A 17762-nucleotide genomic window follows, 5' to 3' on the forward strand; every position below is an offset into this window, starting at 1 on the left:
CCTGACCACTTCCGTACCCCCTTCCCTGACCACTTCCGTACCCCTGACCACTTCCCTGGCCGTAACCACTTCCCTGCCCACTACCGAAACCCTGACCACGTCCCTCGCCATAACCACTTCCCTGGCCGTAACCACTTCCCTGGCCACTTCCATAACCCTGACCACTTCCCTGACCACTTCCGTAACCCTGACCGCTTCCTTGTCCATAACCACCTCCGTATCCCTGACCACTTGCCTCATCACTTTCCTGATCATCTGGTTCACTACATACATGGCCACAGGTGGTTGGGCAACACTTCTGTGCGGCAGGACACTGGCCATCATGGAAACAGCTTTCAGCACATCCTGGAACGCTCTTCGTTTTGGGACATTGACCAGGCTTCACTGCATGGACACAGATAGTCAGCTTTAGTCTGTGCATACAGGCTGTATGCCACTTCAATATACAGCACGAAACACGGAACACAAATAGCAAGTTTCAGCTGCAGAGTAAATTATATTCCAATTATTCCTCTTTGGTAAAGCCATCCTAGGCTTAAAACCATCCTAAGAGAGTAAAGGTGGGGCATGGATTTTCAAAAGTGCTTTAGAAAGAGTTGGGTAGAGAACCAAAACACTTTGAGCCAATCAGCAGTAAGGGGCGCGTGTTCTCCTGATGGGGAGGAGAGAGAACGCTGTGCACAGGACTGGCATAAGCAGAGGAACAGCAGAAGAGATGACGGATTAAAAAGGGAATTAAATGAGAAGTCTGCAGAACAAAAGGAGGTTTGCGATAAAGGCAAGTAGGACCGGTTTAAGTATGGGGTCAGCTTTCCAGCACTGGAGAAAACTCATGGAGCAGGAAGGCCTTCAATCGGATGCCAAGGTTGCTTGGTTTCTTCTCGATAGGCACATATTAGTTCTGCTTAGTCACTTGATATGCACATGTCAGGTTTGCTAAATGTATTATCGTGCACTTCAGCCATGTATATGTGGGGCTGGGCTACCAAAATGGGGGCAAAACCTTTTTGGGGGTCTTGAAGTTAATATTGGCTACCGGAAGAAATAAAAACCCCTCATCTACCAACAAAAGCAATAACATACCTGTATAAGGAGATGTACAGGAACGTCCACATCCATTGCTGCAACACTTCTCATTGTCAGGACAGCTAGAGTCACAGTCACATAACCTGGTACAGGAGCTTCCAGGTGTTTGGGGTGGACACTCTCCTGGCTTTACTGTTATACAAACATGACCAAAAGGTTCACTGAAGTCCAAACACTTCCATTCACTTTCAACATTTTAGTCTATGCTTCAAGCTTACGTTGAATTCAATGGGTTACATTTGCTTGGTTTTGGCCTTTTTTTGTGGCCCCCTAGCATCCATTATTAACTGGAACTCTGGAAAACGGTAACATAAACACGCCCAATCAAATTGACAGCATGTGTATCCTACAGAACAGCCTCCATCAGAACAACAACCTCGATGGGACAGCACAACTGTCAGTGTCACCAGACAGTAACCAGCCACTAGAGGATTTAAGAGGATCTTTGGGGGAGGCCAGGGAGTGTGGTTTGGGTCAGGGGTTATGCAATGGGTCTCAAACCTTAAATTTAACCACTTAAAATCAAGGGTTGTAAGACCTACCACTCATTCCTTAATAGTGTTACTTTCAGAAGACCTTATTTCCTGATTGCTGCATTAACAATTTAACAGATCTTCTCACCTGCAGTTCGTCCTGGAGTAACATCTGTTGCATTTAAGTATCCACAAAGACACAAAACCGCAATCAATGAACAGTACACTAGAGCAGTCATCCTCCTGACCTGCAATATCACAATTTTCCTTGCTGAAAAATGCACTGAATTGGTGCGTCACAAAGCACAGACAACAAGGCACACAAAACTAACACAAATAACAGCGTCAATGCAATAGAAATTGCGGTAAAATGGGTTTTTAAAGACCCAAGGAGATCAAGTCAACTCCAGCCCTGATCAAACTCACCTGCCTGTAGCTGTAATCTGGAAGACCTTGATTAGCTTGTTCAGATGTGTTTGATTGGGGTTGGACGAGCTGAATGCTGAAGTGTGTTCACGCCATGTCATAATAATTTAGGTAGTTTAATTACTAGAGGACTGTGTGTTTCTACGTTGCCACTATCAACTACAAAATTAATATACAGTGGTCAGCAGGTACAGCAATCGTTTTATGGTACTGTTAGGCATGCTTTGATTTATGTTCCTGAAGCATATAGTATACTGCCACATAAAACTGTGTGCTATTGCCTAATGAGCTACTGATAATGAAAACTGCACAAAATTAAAGGGTGTTTCAGAGATGAGTGTGCTCTATAGCCTCATTGCATATACATTTTTCTGTATACTGTATTTTTTTTTTAAGGAACCCTACTTAAAACCCAAACTCATTTGGGAGGGGCACCTTGCTACAATCTGGGTAGCCATCGAAGGCAACAAGAACACCCTTGATATACTTTGAACTTACACTTAAGAGAGGTAACGAGGAGCTTGAATGGAAACTTTCTACTCCTCTCGTGCACCATTTCCAACCCCATGCTTGATCCCGCCTCACTGCAATGGTGGCCATGGGAACCGAACCATGGAGTGTAGGGGCTCAACTCTCATCCCTCGAGAGAGTCAAGCCTTGGTGGGACCGATTATTGTGACTGCATCACACAACACCCATTTAACTCAGAGAGCTAAGCTTGCTTAATTCAAGCATCACTTTAATCCCATCGAGAGCTAGACATGCTCTCGCAAATGCTGACTGAAATCCCTCTGGAGAGAACAGAAAAGCAAAGCTCTTTACCCATCTGCATCATACCTAGCACATCCACTTTCTCATATTACACATATTCTTATTTGTATAAAAAATTAGAAACAACATGGAATTGTATTTGAAAAAAAGTGAAAGTGATGTGACAAAGCCTAATATGGCGATTTATACTCTGAATTCATGCTCTGCATTCAACCCAAGGGGAAGTCGTGGACAGGGTAAGTCATGGCCTATTGGTTAGAGAGTATAACTCCTAACCCTAAGGTTGTGGGTTTGAGTCTTGGGCTGGCAATACCATGACTCAGGTGCCCTTGAGCAAGGCTCTGAACCCCAAAACTGCTCCCTGGGCACTGCAGCATTATTGGCTGCACACTGCTCCAGGGGTGTGTGTGTTCACTGCAGTGTGTGTGCACTTTGGATGGGTTAAATGCAGAGCATGAATTCTGAGTATGGGTCACCATACTTGGCTGTATGTCACGTCACTTTTATCCAAAGTGAACATACGCAGAGCAGTGGGCAGTCATTTATGCTGCGGCACCTGGGAAGCAGTTGGGTGTTCGGTGCCTTGCTCAGGAGAGAGTGCTGTATATTCACTCCCCCCACTTATAATTCCTGCTGGCCAGAGACTCGAATTCGTAACCGACTCTCTAACCATTAGGGCACTACTCAGTAAAACAACTACAGAACCCTTAGTCAAGTTTTTTTTTTCTTTCTAAGAATAGGATAGACAAGAAATGGTAAGTGCTATTAATAGGTCAAGTGCTGGCAAAAAAAGATGAGTCTTTAGATGTTTTTTGAAAATGAGTAATGAAGCTGTTTGAATTGAGATTGCAAGGTCATTACACCAGCTGGGAACAGTCCAGGAAAAGGCCTGTGAGAGTGATTTTGAATCTCTTTGGGATGGCACCACAAGGCGTTGTTTCCTTGAAGAATGAAAGCTTCTGAAGGGCACATAAGTTTGAACTAGCAGCAGCAGGACTCAAACCATGGATGCTAGGATGTAAATCTCACTGCGACTGCATCAGTAACACGCATTGTCTGCAAGAGGCGAGCACGGTTATGCAAACACTGTCTACAGTATCAGGTAAAAGGTGAAGCAAAGAAGAACCAGGCTTCCTACCTTCCCTCTCAGCAGTTCTGCAATTTGCATACTATGTATTCACAAAGAAATAACCGCAAGGAGTGCATTCAGCTCCCCCCGATTTAAATATATGTGCTTCTTGCCCACACACACAGCATATGAGTCACTTGAATCTGCGGATATCAAAGCAAAGCTTAATTTTATAATGACGTGCATTTTAACCCTTTAGGCGCCAGAGGTTTTTTCCTAAAACGTTCGATTTTGACATCTTAATTTCAAAAGGTTATATCTTAAAATTTGTAAAAGATAGAGACTTTCTGTCAAATTATTAAGGATAACCCAATGTTTATGTAGGGATTACATTTTCCCATCTAAGTTGCATATTATGACGTCATATGGGGGTGGCCATCTTGAATTATAGAATTTACATGAAAAGTCACATGTTTAAATAATAAAATGCAGCACTTCTTTCCCCCAAAAAATGTCCCTCACCTTCTGTGTGCTATATTGCACAATACTGAATGTTCAGGGAAATAGTAAGTAGTAAACAAACTGTGTAAATCATTACTAATAAATGGTAGAAACAAACCGAATGCATGTAGCGGTTGGGATTTTCAATTTACTACATGCAGCAGGCACTCTGATTCCATGTATGGGGCACATATATATTATTCATATGACACACAAAGACAAGTAGACAAGACCTGTTTAGTTCAAAAGCTATGCCCCGTGTCACATCGCCTCTGCTTCTGCTATGATCAGCGCGGCCAGATCTGCCTCGCGCATGCGCTGAGTGTGCACAGCTGTCAGTGTCATTGCGACTCCCCACCTTGCCTCCTAACTGTCCTATGAATACTTCAAACTCGTCTAATATACCCAGTGGCGTTAGACAAAGTCTACATCACAATACTGTCACCTCAATTGCGGAGAGGTGCGGTCAGAAGACAAATATGTACATGTCTAGCGTGGTAAAAATCTCCTGCCTTGTCCCCGCAACAATAACACGCCTGCTAATTTCGTGATGAACACTCCGACCCCTGCAAACATTGTTCACACCTCTGACATTTGGCAAAGGACCATTTACATTGGGCAAAGGATTCACCGTTTGTGCATGGTGTAGGGCTATACTTTCACTTACAGTATCACCGTCATCTGAATGCAGATATTCCCCTTCAGAATCAGTGTCCGCGAATAGAAGTCCCAATACCTCATTGCGGCTTTATTGAAGCTTTATTGATGCCATTAGATAATAATAATTATTATAATAATAATAATCTAATGCGAATAATCGCTGACGTTGACAATATTGGTCTCTTTTTCTTCCAGGGTGCCGCTAATGACTTCACATGATTTGGAGTGCTTTCACAAATATTTCAGAAACCGATCATTCTGATGGCATTCTCTATAGTGTCCACTAAAGGATGCAGTGTGAGTTTCCTGAAGGGGAATGCTGTATTTATCTAAACAAACCAGTTCTTTATGTAGAATTGTAAGATCACTGTTAATTTCCAGCCCTGCTCTGTAAAAAATAAATAAATAAAAATAGCACCAAATGCCCAACCAACACTGCTCAAAACACTTTCTCATCAGATTTACGTGAATATCCTAGGTGACCTATTTTATCTCAAAAAGGTGTAAGGTGAAGAGCTTGCATACAGTATATGGGGTTTGGTTCAAACCCAGAGTTATTTCACTCCATTAGTCAGATATCAAAAATCCTGAAATAAGGTCCCAATGTGGATTGAACTCACAACCCATAATAAACAAAATCATGATCCGAACCAATACCAGTCACTCATGTACGAGATACTGTATAAAGACTTCATTTTGAGTCAGATGAACAAACACTGAGGATCTGACAGACAGAATTCTATTTTGTATTAACAAAACGGTCAGCCTCAGCCAATGAATCAACCAATAGTGAGTCTGCAAGTTTATGACATAGTGTCATGCGACACCATTCAAAAAAAAAATTATGATTTTTTCAAATGCACAAAATGGCATTTTAGTAATAGGTTACTTTATGTTTAATAAGTAATTGATTAATGAAATGAGAAATGACACATTTTTATTTACTGTAATATTCTTGACGGATGTTGCCCTTTACACCTAACTACACCTAAGTCTAAATGTCAGTATACTCTATGCATCATATGCAAAAAGTGCAGTATAAAAATGCATTTTCATATCATCAAAAGAAACTAAGAAAATAGCAGACCTAAACAGAAAAAACTTTTAAAAAGTTAGTAATAATAATTATCTTCATCATTGATTTTTTAAAGTTTTATTGACATTTAGATTTTTCATTAAGTTAAGAATAATGAGTTTAAATAAATTCATTAAATTAACTTAATATATAATTTTTCACTTGTTTGTTCAACTCTAAATCCCTTTTATTCAAATTCTGCAAGTCTTAAACACTTGGGAAAAAGAGAAAAATTACTTAATTCTTAGAATTTTTACACCATTAAGACTACAATTTTAACTCAGTGTGGCTTTATGCATAGCCCCAGATGATGCTTCAGTGATTTTGTTTGTATTGTATTTGTTTGTAAACTGGTAATATCCTTAGATAGTTAAGTTCATCAAGATTACAGAAAAATGGAAAGACTGTGTCAGTGAAGGTGGTTGTGAATGTGCGTAGATGTGTGTTAGTTTCAGGATCCGAGAATGACACCATTCCTCCATCATAGTCCAGATCAACTCTCACAAACTCAAGCTCCCATTTAACAAGAAAACCGGGCCCTAGCAGTCTGTACGGATCATACTGCATACACCAGACATCAATCCTAAAGAAATCTCGTCCTTTCCTTTGGTTTGATGCTGTAATTACCCCAAGACTCCAGCATTCACTCTTTAACCTCCACGTCCCAGCAGTGTGTTCCTGAGTTTAAACCCTCTGAACCCAGAACACACCCACAGATGTCGAATCTCTCTGGATTATCAGGAAGCAGTTGTTTGCCCAGATGTATCACACACTGGTCAGATCATCAGACAGGATGAGACATGGATGAGCTGGGTTTGGATACAGAATCACAGGAGCTGATGAGACACAATCAACAGCTGCTTTTAATCAGATGTTCATGCAGTGATCAAGAATGAACTGTACACAGATTATTTGAATTATAGCACTGGTCCTATTGATCAAACAAATTTCAGATTTCCATCCCATGTCATATGATGATGACAAATATAATCAAAGTGAACTGATGTATCACCCTACATCATGCTTTTCTTTTGTTTATAGCTCATTTTGGTGTACTAACTCAGGTTATTCAAACATAATGCTAAAACCTGTCAATCTCCCCAGTGCTTTATTTCCAGAGTGTTTGTGTGGAACAGTTCATATTGTCTACAGACTTAACTCTTTTGGATAATGTCCAGCATCTTTTTACAGACTCTAAACGGCAGATTGCCCAAGTAATGTGGCACATGAATCAAAGCTCCTGAAGGCACCTGCGGAGAGAGAGAGAGAAGGACTGCTGGCTGCTACATGTGGACTGAGTTTATGTTGATTGTTTTGTCTGTGCATGTTTTGTCCACTTTTTGGAATTTATAAATGAAGCAGTCAGTAGTCACAGCCGACCTTGCCATCTTCCTTCCTACACAACGAACATTGGTACATTCATCAAGAACTCAATCAATCAGTGAATGAGATGAAATCAGATCTTTAGAAAACAGACATCATTGACCTTCATGGTCTCCTCCAGATCTTTAATTGTGTGAAAGAGCTGAGATGTGTCTGTTGATCTCCTCAAGCTTCTCTTTTATCTTCTTCTCCTCTTCATCCCTCAGTGCAGCGATTGTAGCTGCTTCTTCATCTCTGAGAAACTGATGATGCTTCTTAAACTGTTGTTTAATCTGATTTAATCTGACAATGCTCAGCTTGAGACTGAAATCAAATTACATTCACGTCATCTCAAAGATCTAATTTATTCTGGAGCAGCATGAAGAGTCATTTGCTAAATGTGGGTTAGTTAACTAACATTAACTTTCTGAAGTAATACTGTGGTAGATGTTCTGTGTCTGTAAGGTCATAATACACATGAATCTCATCAGGTTCTCTTCACAAAATTATGGTTTAGAATGTCTTTTTAATACTTATGTAATATTATTTGAAAGTACTGTATAGCAACTGAACTTTAAAATGTGGCAGCCATATCTAAATGAAATGGCATATTTTCGATCCTAAAAAAGACCTTAGAGAATTATGGCCTGATGGTACTTGAGGCATTATAGGTCAATCAGTGTTTGTGTGAAACACTAATAGTGCCCCGTAATAGTTAAAAATGGCCAGATTGTCACAATATCCGGTAGTCTTCATACTGCACTTCATTACAATCTGCCCGGTTTGTTGTTAGGATGACAAAAACCAAAGGAAATTTTAGACTTAATGTGAAAATGTTTAAGTTGGTCAAATCAACTTAAAAAGGCGGCAGGCATTACTGTTAACAGAAGATGAATGCTTTTCGAAAACAGGTTAATGAGAATGCAAACAGTAAATAGGACATTATTATTTTGTGCCCACGATTTACTTTTATTAGATTTGTCATAAGATTTTAAAAATTTGAAAAAAAAAAAAAAAAAAGCCAAAACATTGCTGTGAGGGTTGTGTTTAGGGGTAGGTTTGTTAGAGTTTGGTGATAGAATATAACGTTTGTACAAATATAAAACGTTATATGGAAAGCGCCTCTATGACACGTAAAGGAATAAGCAATTATATCCGACAAATCAATTCAGCTGTTCTAATCAGGGTTTAATCATGTAAATATCTCATTTGTCAGTAGGATCAATCCTCACCTTGATATGTTGAACTATTCTCAAACACTTTTAAAGTTTTCTCTTTAAGTTGCTCTTGTAAGGCCTTCATTGCTGTATTGAGCGCTTCCTAGAATTTAAAGTGAAAAATCAATCAAAAATCAAGACACCAGAGATTTCTGAAATGTAATCTATTACATAAGTTTATACTCATATGTAAATCTGTGTCACCTTATATGATGGAACAGAATCACTTATGGGTCTGAAAGTTTGATTCGTGTTTTTCTGTGAATCTCTGCACACTGTACACACAGGCTCATTGTCATCCAGACAGAGGAGCTTGAGTTCATCACCATGTAAACAGCAGATCTTCTCAGACCCAAGAGAATGGCTCTCATTTTTCTCCTTCAGGAATGACTTGCACAAAGTTTTTAAACACAGGATTACAGGGATTTTTTTAAGGATGTTCTCCCGCAGACAAGACACTCCTGAGTTTCCTTGAATCTCCACAACTGTTGAAGACACTGTTGTGACCACATGATAATAGAACAGGAGTTTCGGCGAATCCATGACATACAGGACAAGAAAGTTCTTCTACATTTAATAAATCCATTTTCACTATTTGACCTCTAGCCATCTACACTTAAAAAATAAATAACTACGATAATCACAAAGACCTCGGTTCAGAACCAAACTATTTGTAGTGCTGCAGTGATTGAAGGTGGATGAGGATCAGGTGGGAGTGATTAGTATTCAGGTGAGGGAGTGCGCTGTGATTGGAAGGAGGTGGAACCTGGCGTGTCTGTAACACTATGCTCTTTGTCACATCCTTCATCACGTAACTATAAGATTAGATCACTTTTTCAAAAGGAACTTGTATCAACTCCATATGTGGTGTCTTATTGAAAGAATATGGTTGACCTTATTGATTGGAAAAAAGTATGGAGTCTGTCTTCAGAATACATAAAAACTAATAAGGTTAGAGAAATCTCATTCAAATTTTACCCAGCTAAAGTGTTTATGAAAAGGTTTAAATCAGACATATATACAAGCTGTTCTTTTTGTGGTGACCCTAATGAAACTGATATACATATCATTTGGGATTGTCCTCATACACAGCTATTTTGGATTTAATTCTCTAATGTTATCCATCGCAGTGTGCTACAGGGTTTCTCTCTGCTTTTAAAGAGCCAGTAAGATGAAAATTCTAAGCTTCCTATCACTGTTTATAAGTCCTGTACGTTAGGTTTAAATCCATCCAAGGTTAAAAAACATTGTTATTTTGTCAAAATATAATTTTAAAATTACCTCAATTCTCAGAGATCCCCAAACGGTTCGCGCGAAGCTATTCAAAAGATTCAGTTTCCTTAAACCCCACCTTTCGGTAGCATACTGTGTTCTGATTGGTCAACTAACATAGTCAGGTTTGATTGGTTGTTCCGCACACAACTTCATGGTAAACTATGCATTAGCATCTGTTTGGGGTGAATTATGTTTTATTCCTCTCATCGCGAAGCAAACAGTAAAATAAAAAACTTGAACAGTCTCACTGCTTTTTCTTCTGTGTGGGTGTATTCAAGCTCCGCGCTTCAGTTTGAATCTGACTAGCGCGTTCAGTGCGGGGGCCTGGTCACATTGGATATAATGAAGGGAGACATGAAAAACAGACATCGCGTTGTTTTCATATGGATTACTTTACCACAGAGTATCTGTTAGCAGCACTTGTTTAGTTTTAAAGTAGACGTGTCTAGCTTTCTATAGATATCTCTCTCATGTCTCTTCGTTGAGTATTCACGGAGTTACACTTCATTTTAATGACGTGTTTGTACATGACGATCAGCACAAACAAAGGCTGCAGACAGCACACATACTGATAAGACGCTCGGGAGAAAACAGACACATAACTTCATAATCATACTTGATTCGGAGATGCTCGTTGTTCTAAATAAAGTTGGCAATGAACCATCTTTTATGGCAAACGCTTTGAAAATCCCGCTGTACTCACAGAGATTAGAAAAGCAGTCATCAGTGAAATGTTGTGAACACAACAAAAGGGATTTGTTGTACTGCTCTGGTATTGTGGTGAAAATGAATTTTAGCCATTGGTTCTTCTGATCTTCATTCTTTGGCAGTGAAAATAAAACAAACGGTCTCCTCGACATGATGCTCTCACACCAACCAGAGCATCTGTGTGTGGGGGTGGGGCAGGTCAGAGTTCCGTTTCTCCCAACACGGTAGGCGGAAATTATTATGCAAAGTGTTCCTAGTGACGTACATAGAGATGGGCAAAAGATTTGAAATCTATAACGACTCGTTTCAGCGATTCAGAGTCGACTCCTTACTTTAGAAGCCAATAACTTTATAAATCGTGTACTTTTAGGTTTAATTATTTGCACATTGTTTACACAGTTGGACAGCTACATCATACACTGTAATACATGTAATTTTTGATTTCCCATCTTTGTGGCTCTTTAAAGGATGTACTGTTTGGTTTTTTAATATTCAAAAAGTTAATTGTTTAAATTAATGAATATTTTATTATGACCTTGCAAATGTTCATATTCACCAAAATCCTTTATATATTTATTTAAAAAAAAAAAAACAGGTTCAACAGTATATCCAAACTATTTAATCTTCCAAAAATCTTAAGGCTGTTAAAACTAATGTTTTTAAGGCGGTTTAATATTTTTAATTTATTTTGTTAAAGCTTTCATTTAGTATTTATTTTTATGTTTACATACGTTTGTAAATGATAATGCCACTTCTTTGTAAGCAATATTGACATCCCCTGTACTTTTATTTTTGGTACCTTGGCATTAATAAAATATATATAAAAAAAGAACTAATCAATTATTTTTCCGGCTCAGATTGCATTGACTGAAACAGGTGAACTAAAGTAGACTAATTCCAGTACAGAACCTATTGAATTTTGCAAATGCAAATTAACTAATTGTTCAAGAACAACCCATTTATAGTTACCAGTGATGCATGTCTTGAATGAGAAACGGGCGCTTTGAGGTAGTGGATCAGGATAGTATTCATTGTGTAGGCTATTATCTCTAAAATATGTCCACGCATTAGTTGTACAGTTGTGAGCTATAAAATATTGGGGGGCAAATTAATTGTAGACCTATACATTTTATAAAGTATAATAAAAATTCATTAATTGGAAATAGCGAAACCTCTCTCTCTTTTTTTTTTTCTAAGATAGGCCTATCATCAGGGCCGTAGCTGGGGTCAGCGCGGCCCCGGTGAAGGTTGTACCCAGTGGGCCCTGTTTGAAATTGTTTAATTTGTATGGTCATTCATTTTTATTTATTTGTGCTATTTACACAATGTACAAAAACAATTTCTTTAAGTTTGTAGGTGTCAAGGTACAGAAATCGAATAATTAAATGTAAAATAGCACTGGATAGTCTTCAATGTAAAAATGAAATCTACAATCAAACCTACATTTATTCAGACACCTTCAACATTTCTCACATTATTACAGTTTATTTGCTATCGCTTGTAAAATGGTTATAAAATATGACAAGAACTTAGAGTTAAACTGTGTCAGAACAAAATTCGTCTTATGTCATAACTTTGATAGAAATGTATGTAATGGATTACATTAAACAAAACTACAGACAACTGTTATTATGACAATATTTACACAACTATCAATACTTTGTTGACTGTGCATTAATTCTTGTTAAAACTACAAAGTAATTCAGTCAAGAGCAGTGAGTGATTTTCTTTCATTTTCTTGGATTAACATTACAGCAACCAGTAGCTAAATTGGGCGCGGTCTCTTTAAGGGACGATGAACGCATCCAATATAATACACATCCCATTTTTTCCTCAACTGTTTACTTTCACTTAAGAAATAACTGACAACTTTTTCGAGCATACTTTCCAAGGCGGATATTTTGTCAAGTCAACTCAAGTCACCTTTATTTATATAGCGCTTTAAACAAAATACATTGCGTCAAAGCAACTGAACAACATTCATTAAGAAAACAGTGTGTCAATAATGCAAAATGACAGTGACAGAATGGAGAAAAAAAAACCTTGGGAGAAACCAGGCTCAGTTGGGGGACCAGTTCTCCTCTGACAAGACGAAACCAGTAGTTCATTTCCAGCCTGCAGCAAAGACAGATTGTGCAGAAGAATCATCTGTTTCCTGTGGTCTTGTCCTGGTGGTCATCTGAGACAAGGTCTTTACAGGGGATCTGTATCTGGGGCTCTAGCTGTCCTGGTCTCCACTGTCTTTCAGGGATATAGAGGTCCTTTCTAGGTGTTGATCCACCATCTGGTTTGGATACGTACTGGATCCGGGTGACTGCAGTGACCCTCTGATCTGGATACAGACTGGATCTGGTGGCTACGGTGACCTCAGAATAAGAGAGAAACAGACTAATATTAGCGTAGATGCCATTCTTCTAATGATGTAGCAAGTACATCGGGTGTTATGGGAAGCTTTACCGGTTCCGGTTTACCTAATTAATGCAGCCTAAAAATCCTTTAACGGATTTGGATATTAAAAGCATATTAGTATGTTATGTGTAAGCCAGGTTAAAGAGATAGGTCTTTAACCTAGATTTAAACTGTAAAGAGTGTGTCTGTCTCCCGAACAATGATAGGTGGGTTATTCCAGAGTTTAGGCACCAAATAGGAAAAGGATCTGCCGCCCGCAGTTGATTTTGATATTCTAGGTATTTTGTATGTATTTGTCGGCACAAGAGAATAAAGAAAATTCGGTGTTCAAGAGTTTTGAGACGCCTCTCTCTGTGTGAGCCCTGAACACCAGAACACCATGAGTACTGAATTGGGCTCTTTCACATCTTTTTGTTTGTTCAAACTGTGATTTGTATTTGTTCGTTCATGTGCAGGAGGGACTGCGAGGAGAACTTCACAGAAGAGAGCACGGTTCAGCGTTGCAGTCCGTGATATGTGACTCTCTCTCTCTGGGTGTGCACTAAACACAGCGTGCGAGTAACCAACTACTCTGTTAAGCTTTTCCGCATCTTGTGTTTGGATGCTTTAATGTTTAAATCGAAAAGGCTTAAAAACACGTTAAAAAGAAGATTTCGTGACGATGCACAGCAGTGGCCTGTCAACTGTCCTGAGCATCTTTTTAGGCTGAGATTGTTGGGCCCACCCCCTCAGCGGTGGGCCCCTATAATCGTCACCACCTTTCACCGCACTAGCGACGGCCCGGTCTATCATCCATATACATAGTCACTGTGATGTTTTCGGATGTCTTTGAGGCAAATATTCTGAGACTCCAGTTGTTTCATGTCTGAAGAGTTAACAGACAGAACAGAGCACCCGTTTTATTTTCTTTAATTTTACAAAAGCCTATTGTTTTAGGACTACACACACACACTTTGCGATTTCAAATACCTTGTGTACAATCAAAAATGGCTTAGTTTTCACAAAGAAAGTACAAGATACACCAGTGCTGGCTTCAACCCCAGTGGGTTAAGGCATTTAACAAAATTAGTCATAGCTATGCGTCGTTGTATTCAAGTAAATCCCCATATGCATCGGCGACTATGCCATTAATAAACAGCTTGCAAAACCGTGCAAGAGACACTTGCTTTCTACAAAATGTAAATGAAACTTCAAACAGATGAAAGCTAAAATGGGAACGAACCACTAACAAAACTAGACAGAACAACCTTGGATGGGATCAAAAGATCTTAAGTTAGCCAGCAAATATAGAAAGTGTTCAAAATTCCCCAGGTCTCATTTAAACGGACAATTTGAATCTTAAGCTGTTCGTTATTTTCCGTACTATGGATTTCCCCTCACGGTCCTTAAGTATTCCTCAAAGTGTTGGGGGCACCTTCTGGAACCATTTAATTGTAATCTTCTTGGCACCGTTCAGGCATATTTCAAGGCTCCTTTTCTTCACTCAAGTTGGATTTAAAAATAAAAAATATAGACCCAGACAAAACCAATTCTGCAATCAAGCATGTTTATTTGAGGACTGGTGACAAATCTTTCTGAACCATTTAAACGGGGTGGATAAGAGCACTGAATTGAAAGATTCCAACAAGTATCCATGCAAAAAAGCCCATATATTAATGTGCCCGACCACATCATTGACTGGGACCACGTGCCCGAACATTTCCCCAAGCACCTCCCTGACCTTGTCCCTGTCCGCTTCCCTGACCATGTCCCTGTCCCTGTCCTTGACCTTGTCCGCTCCCCTGACCCTGTCCTTGACCTTGTCCCTGTCCGCTCCCCTGACCCTGTCCTTGACCTTGTCCCTGTCCGCTCCCCTGACCCTGTCCCGGTCCGCTCCCCTGACCCTGTCCCTGACCTTGTCCCTGTCCCTGTCCGCTCCCCTGACCCTGTCCCTGACCTTGTCCCTGTCCCTGTCCGCTCCCCTGACCCTGTCCTTGTCCCTGTCCCTGTCCGCTCCCCTGACCCTGTCCTTGTCCCTGTCCCTGTCCGCTCCCCTGACCCTGTCCCTGACCGCTCCCCTGACCTTGTCCGCTCCCCTGACCCTGTCCTTGACCTTGTCCCTGTCCTTGACCCTGTCCCTGTCCTTGACCCTGTCCCTGACCCTGTCCGCTCCCCTGACCCTGTCCTTGACCTTGTCCCTGTCCTTGACCCTGTCCCTGTCCCTGACCTTGACCCTGTCCCTGACCCTGTCCGCTCCCCTGACCCTGTCCTTGACCTTGTCCCTGACCTTGTCCCTGACCTCGTCCCTGTCCGCTCCCCTGACCCTGTCCCTGACCTTGTCCCTGTCCCTGACCTTGTCCCTGTCCGCTCCCCTGACCTTGTCCGCTCCCCTGACCCTGTCCTTGACCTTGTCCCTGTCCTTGACCCTGTCCTTGACCCTGTCCCTGTCCTTGACCCTGTCCCTGTCCTTGACCCTGTCCGCTCCCCTGACCCTGTCCTTGACCTTGTCCCTGTCCTTGACCCTGTCCCTGTCCTTGACCCGGTCCGCTTCCCTGACCTTGTCCCCTTCCATAACCCTGACCACTTCCCTGACCATACCCACTTCCCTGGCCACTTCCATAACCCTGACCATACCCACTTCCCTGACCACTTCCGTAACCACTTCCCTGACCACTTCCGTAACCCCTTCCCTGACCACTTCCGTAACCCTGACCACTTCCCTGGCCGTAACCACTTCCCTGACCACTTCCGAAACCCTGACCACTTCCCTGACCATACCCACTTCCTTGACCACTTCCGTACCCCCTTCCCTGACCACTTCCGTACCCCTGACCACTTCCCTGGCCGTAACCACTTCCCTGCCCACTTCCGAAACCCTGACCACGTCCCTCGCCATAACCACTTCCCTGGCCGTAACCACTTCCCTGGCCACTTCCATAACCCTGACCACTTCCCTGACCACTTCCGTAACCCTGACCGCTTCCTTGTCCATAACCACCTCCGTATCCCTGACCACTTGCCTCATCACTTTCCTGATCATCTGGTTCACTACATACATGGCCACAGGTGGTTGGGCAACACTTCTGTGCGGCAGGACACTGGCCATCATGGAAACAGCTTTCAGCACATCCTGGAACGCTCTTCGTTTTGGGACATTGACCCGGCTTCACTGCATGGACACAGATAGTCAGCTTTAGTCTGTGCATATAGGCTGTATGCCACTTCAATATACAGCACGAAACACGGAACACAAATAGCAAGTTTCAGCTACAGAGTAAATTATATTCCAATTATTCCTCTTTGGTAAAGCCATCCTAGGCTTAAAACCATCCTAAGAGAGTAAAGGTGGGGCATGGATTTTCAAAAGTGCTTTAGAAAGAGTTGGGTAGAGAACCAAAACACTTTGAGCCAATCAGCAGTAAGGGGCGCGTGTTCTCCTGATGGGGAGGAGAGAGAACGCTGTGCACAGGACTGGCATAAGCAGAGGAACAGCAGAAGAGATGACGGATTAAAAAGGGAATTAAATGAGAAGTCTGCAGAACAAAAGGAGGTTTGCGATAAAGGCAAGTAGGACCGGTTTAAGTATGGGGTCAGCTTTCCAGCACTGGAGAAAACTCATGGAGCAGGAAGGCCTTCAATCGGATGCCAAGGTTGCTTGGTTTCTTCTCGATAGGCACATATTAGTTCTGCTTAGTCGCTTGATATGCTCATGTCAGGTTTGCTAAATGTATTATCGTGCACTTCAGCCATGTAAATGTGGGGCTGGGCTACCAAAATAGGGGCAAAACCTTTTTGGGGGTCTTGAAGTTAATATTGGCTACCGGAAGAAATAAAAAACCCTCATCTACCAACAAAAGCAATAACATACCTGTATAAGGAGATGTACAGGAACGTCCACATCCATTGCTGCAACACTTCTCATTGTCAGGACAGCTAGAGTCACAGTCACATAACCTGGTACAGGAGCCTCCAGGTGTTTGGGGTGGACACTCTCCTGGCTTTACTGTTATACAAACATGACCAAAAGATTCACTGAAGTCCAAACACTTCCATTCACTTTCAACATTTTAGTCTATGCTTCAAGCTTACGTTGAATTGAATGGGTTACATTTGGTTGGTTTTGGGGTTTTTAGTGGCCCCCTAGCATCCATTATTAACTGGAACGCTGGAAAACTGTAACATGCACACACCCAATCAAATTGACAGCATGTGTATCCTACAGAACAGCCTCCATCAGAACAACAAACTCAATGGGACAGCACAACTGTCAGTGTCACCAGACAGTAACCAGCCACTAGAGGATTTAAGAGGATCTTTGGGGGAGGCCAGGGAGTGTGGTTTGGGTCAGGGGTTATGCAATGGGTCTCAAACCTTAAATTTAACCACTTAAAATCAAGGGTTGTAAGACCTACCACTCATCCCTTAATAGTGTTACTTTCAGAAGACCTTATTTCCTGACTGCTGCATTAACAATTTAACAAATCTTCTCACCTGCAGTTGATCCTGGAGTAATATCTGTTGCATTTAAGTATCCACAAAGACACAAAACCACAATCAATGAACAGTACACTAGAGCAGTCATCCTTCTGACCTGCAATATCACAATTTTCCTTGCTGGAAAAATACACTGAATTGGTGCGTCACAAAGCACGGACAACAAGGCACACAAAACTAACACAAATAACAGCGTCAATGCAATAGAAATTGCGGTAAAATGGGTTTTTAAAGACCCAAGGAGATCAAGTCAACTC

At 41.2% G+C, this 17762-nt stretch overlaps 2 protein-coding genes across 2 annotated transcripts in view; both read right to left on the bottom strand.

Moving 5' to 3' along the window:
• LOC127939299 (uncharacterized) overlaps positions 1-17762 on the bottom strand; it is a 48898-nt gene extending 31136 nt beyond the window's left edge. Inside the window, exons 1-4 of the mRNA XM_052536116.1 lie at positions 17603-17762; positions 1708-1807; positions 1084-1218; positions 7-384 (exon numbers count right to left, since the gene is read on the bottom strand). Of these exons, the coding sequence (XP_052392076.1) occupies positions 7-384; positions 1084-1218; positions 1708-1798 (604 nt within the window). The 5' untranslated portion in view covers positions 1799-1807; positions 17603-17762. The remainder of the gene's footprint in view (positions 1-6; positions 385-1083; positions 1219-1707; positions 1808-17602) is intronic.
• On the bottom strand, positions 14562-17670 carry LOC128021492 (fibroin heavy chain-like). Its single transcript, XM_052608750.1, has 4 exons — positions 17503-17670; positions 16880-17014; positions 15095-16180; positions 14562-14866 (listed from the first exon to the last, which is right to left on the bottom strand). Exons 1-4 carry the CDS (start codon positions 17591-17593, stop codon positions 14703-14705), a joined length of 1476 nt encoding a protein of 491 aa, XP_052464710.1. The 5' UTR covers positions 17594-17670; the 3' UTR covers positions 14562-14702.

This window comes from Carassius gibelio, chromosome A2 (assembly GCF_023724105.1).
Source record: "Carassius gibelio isolate Cgi1373 ecotype wild population from Czech Republic chromosome A2, carGib1.2-hapl.c, whole genome shotgun sequence".
Classification (NCBI taxonomy): Eukaryota; Metazoa; Chordata; class Actinopteri; order Cypriniformes; family Cyprinidae; genus Carassius; species Carassius gibelio.

Bases quoted from the DNA above. Each gene is read 5' to 3' on its own strand.
- LOC128021492 (XM_052608750.1), bottom strand. From the start codon at position 17,593: ATGACTGCTCTAGTGTACTGTTCATTGATTGTGGTTTTGTGTCTTTGT. The intron at 17,015-17,502 runs GTGAGAAGATTT...TTTGTATAACAG, and splicing joins TACTCCAGGATCAACTGCAG to TAAAGCCAGGAGAGTGTCCA. The intron at 14,867-15,094 runs GTCAGGGGAGCG...GACAGGGACAAG, and splicing joins GGGTCAGGGGAGCGGACAAG to GTCAAGGACAGGGTCAGGGG.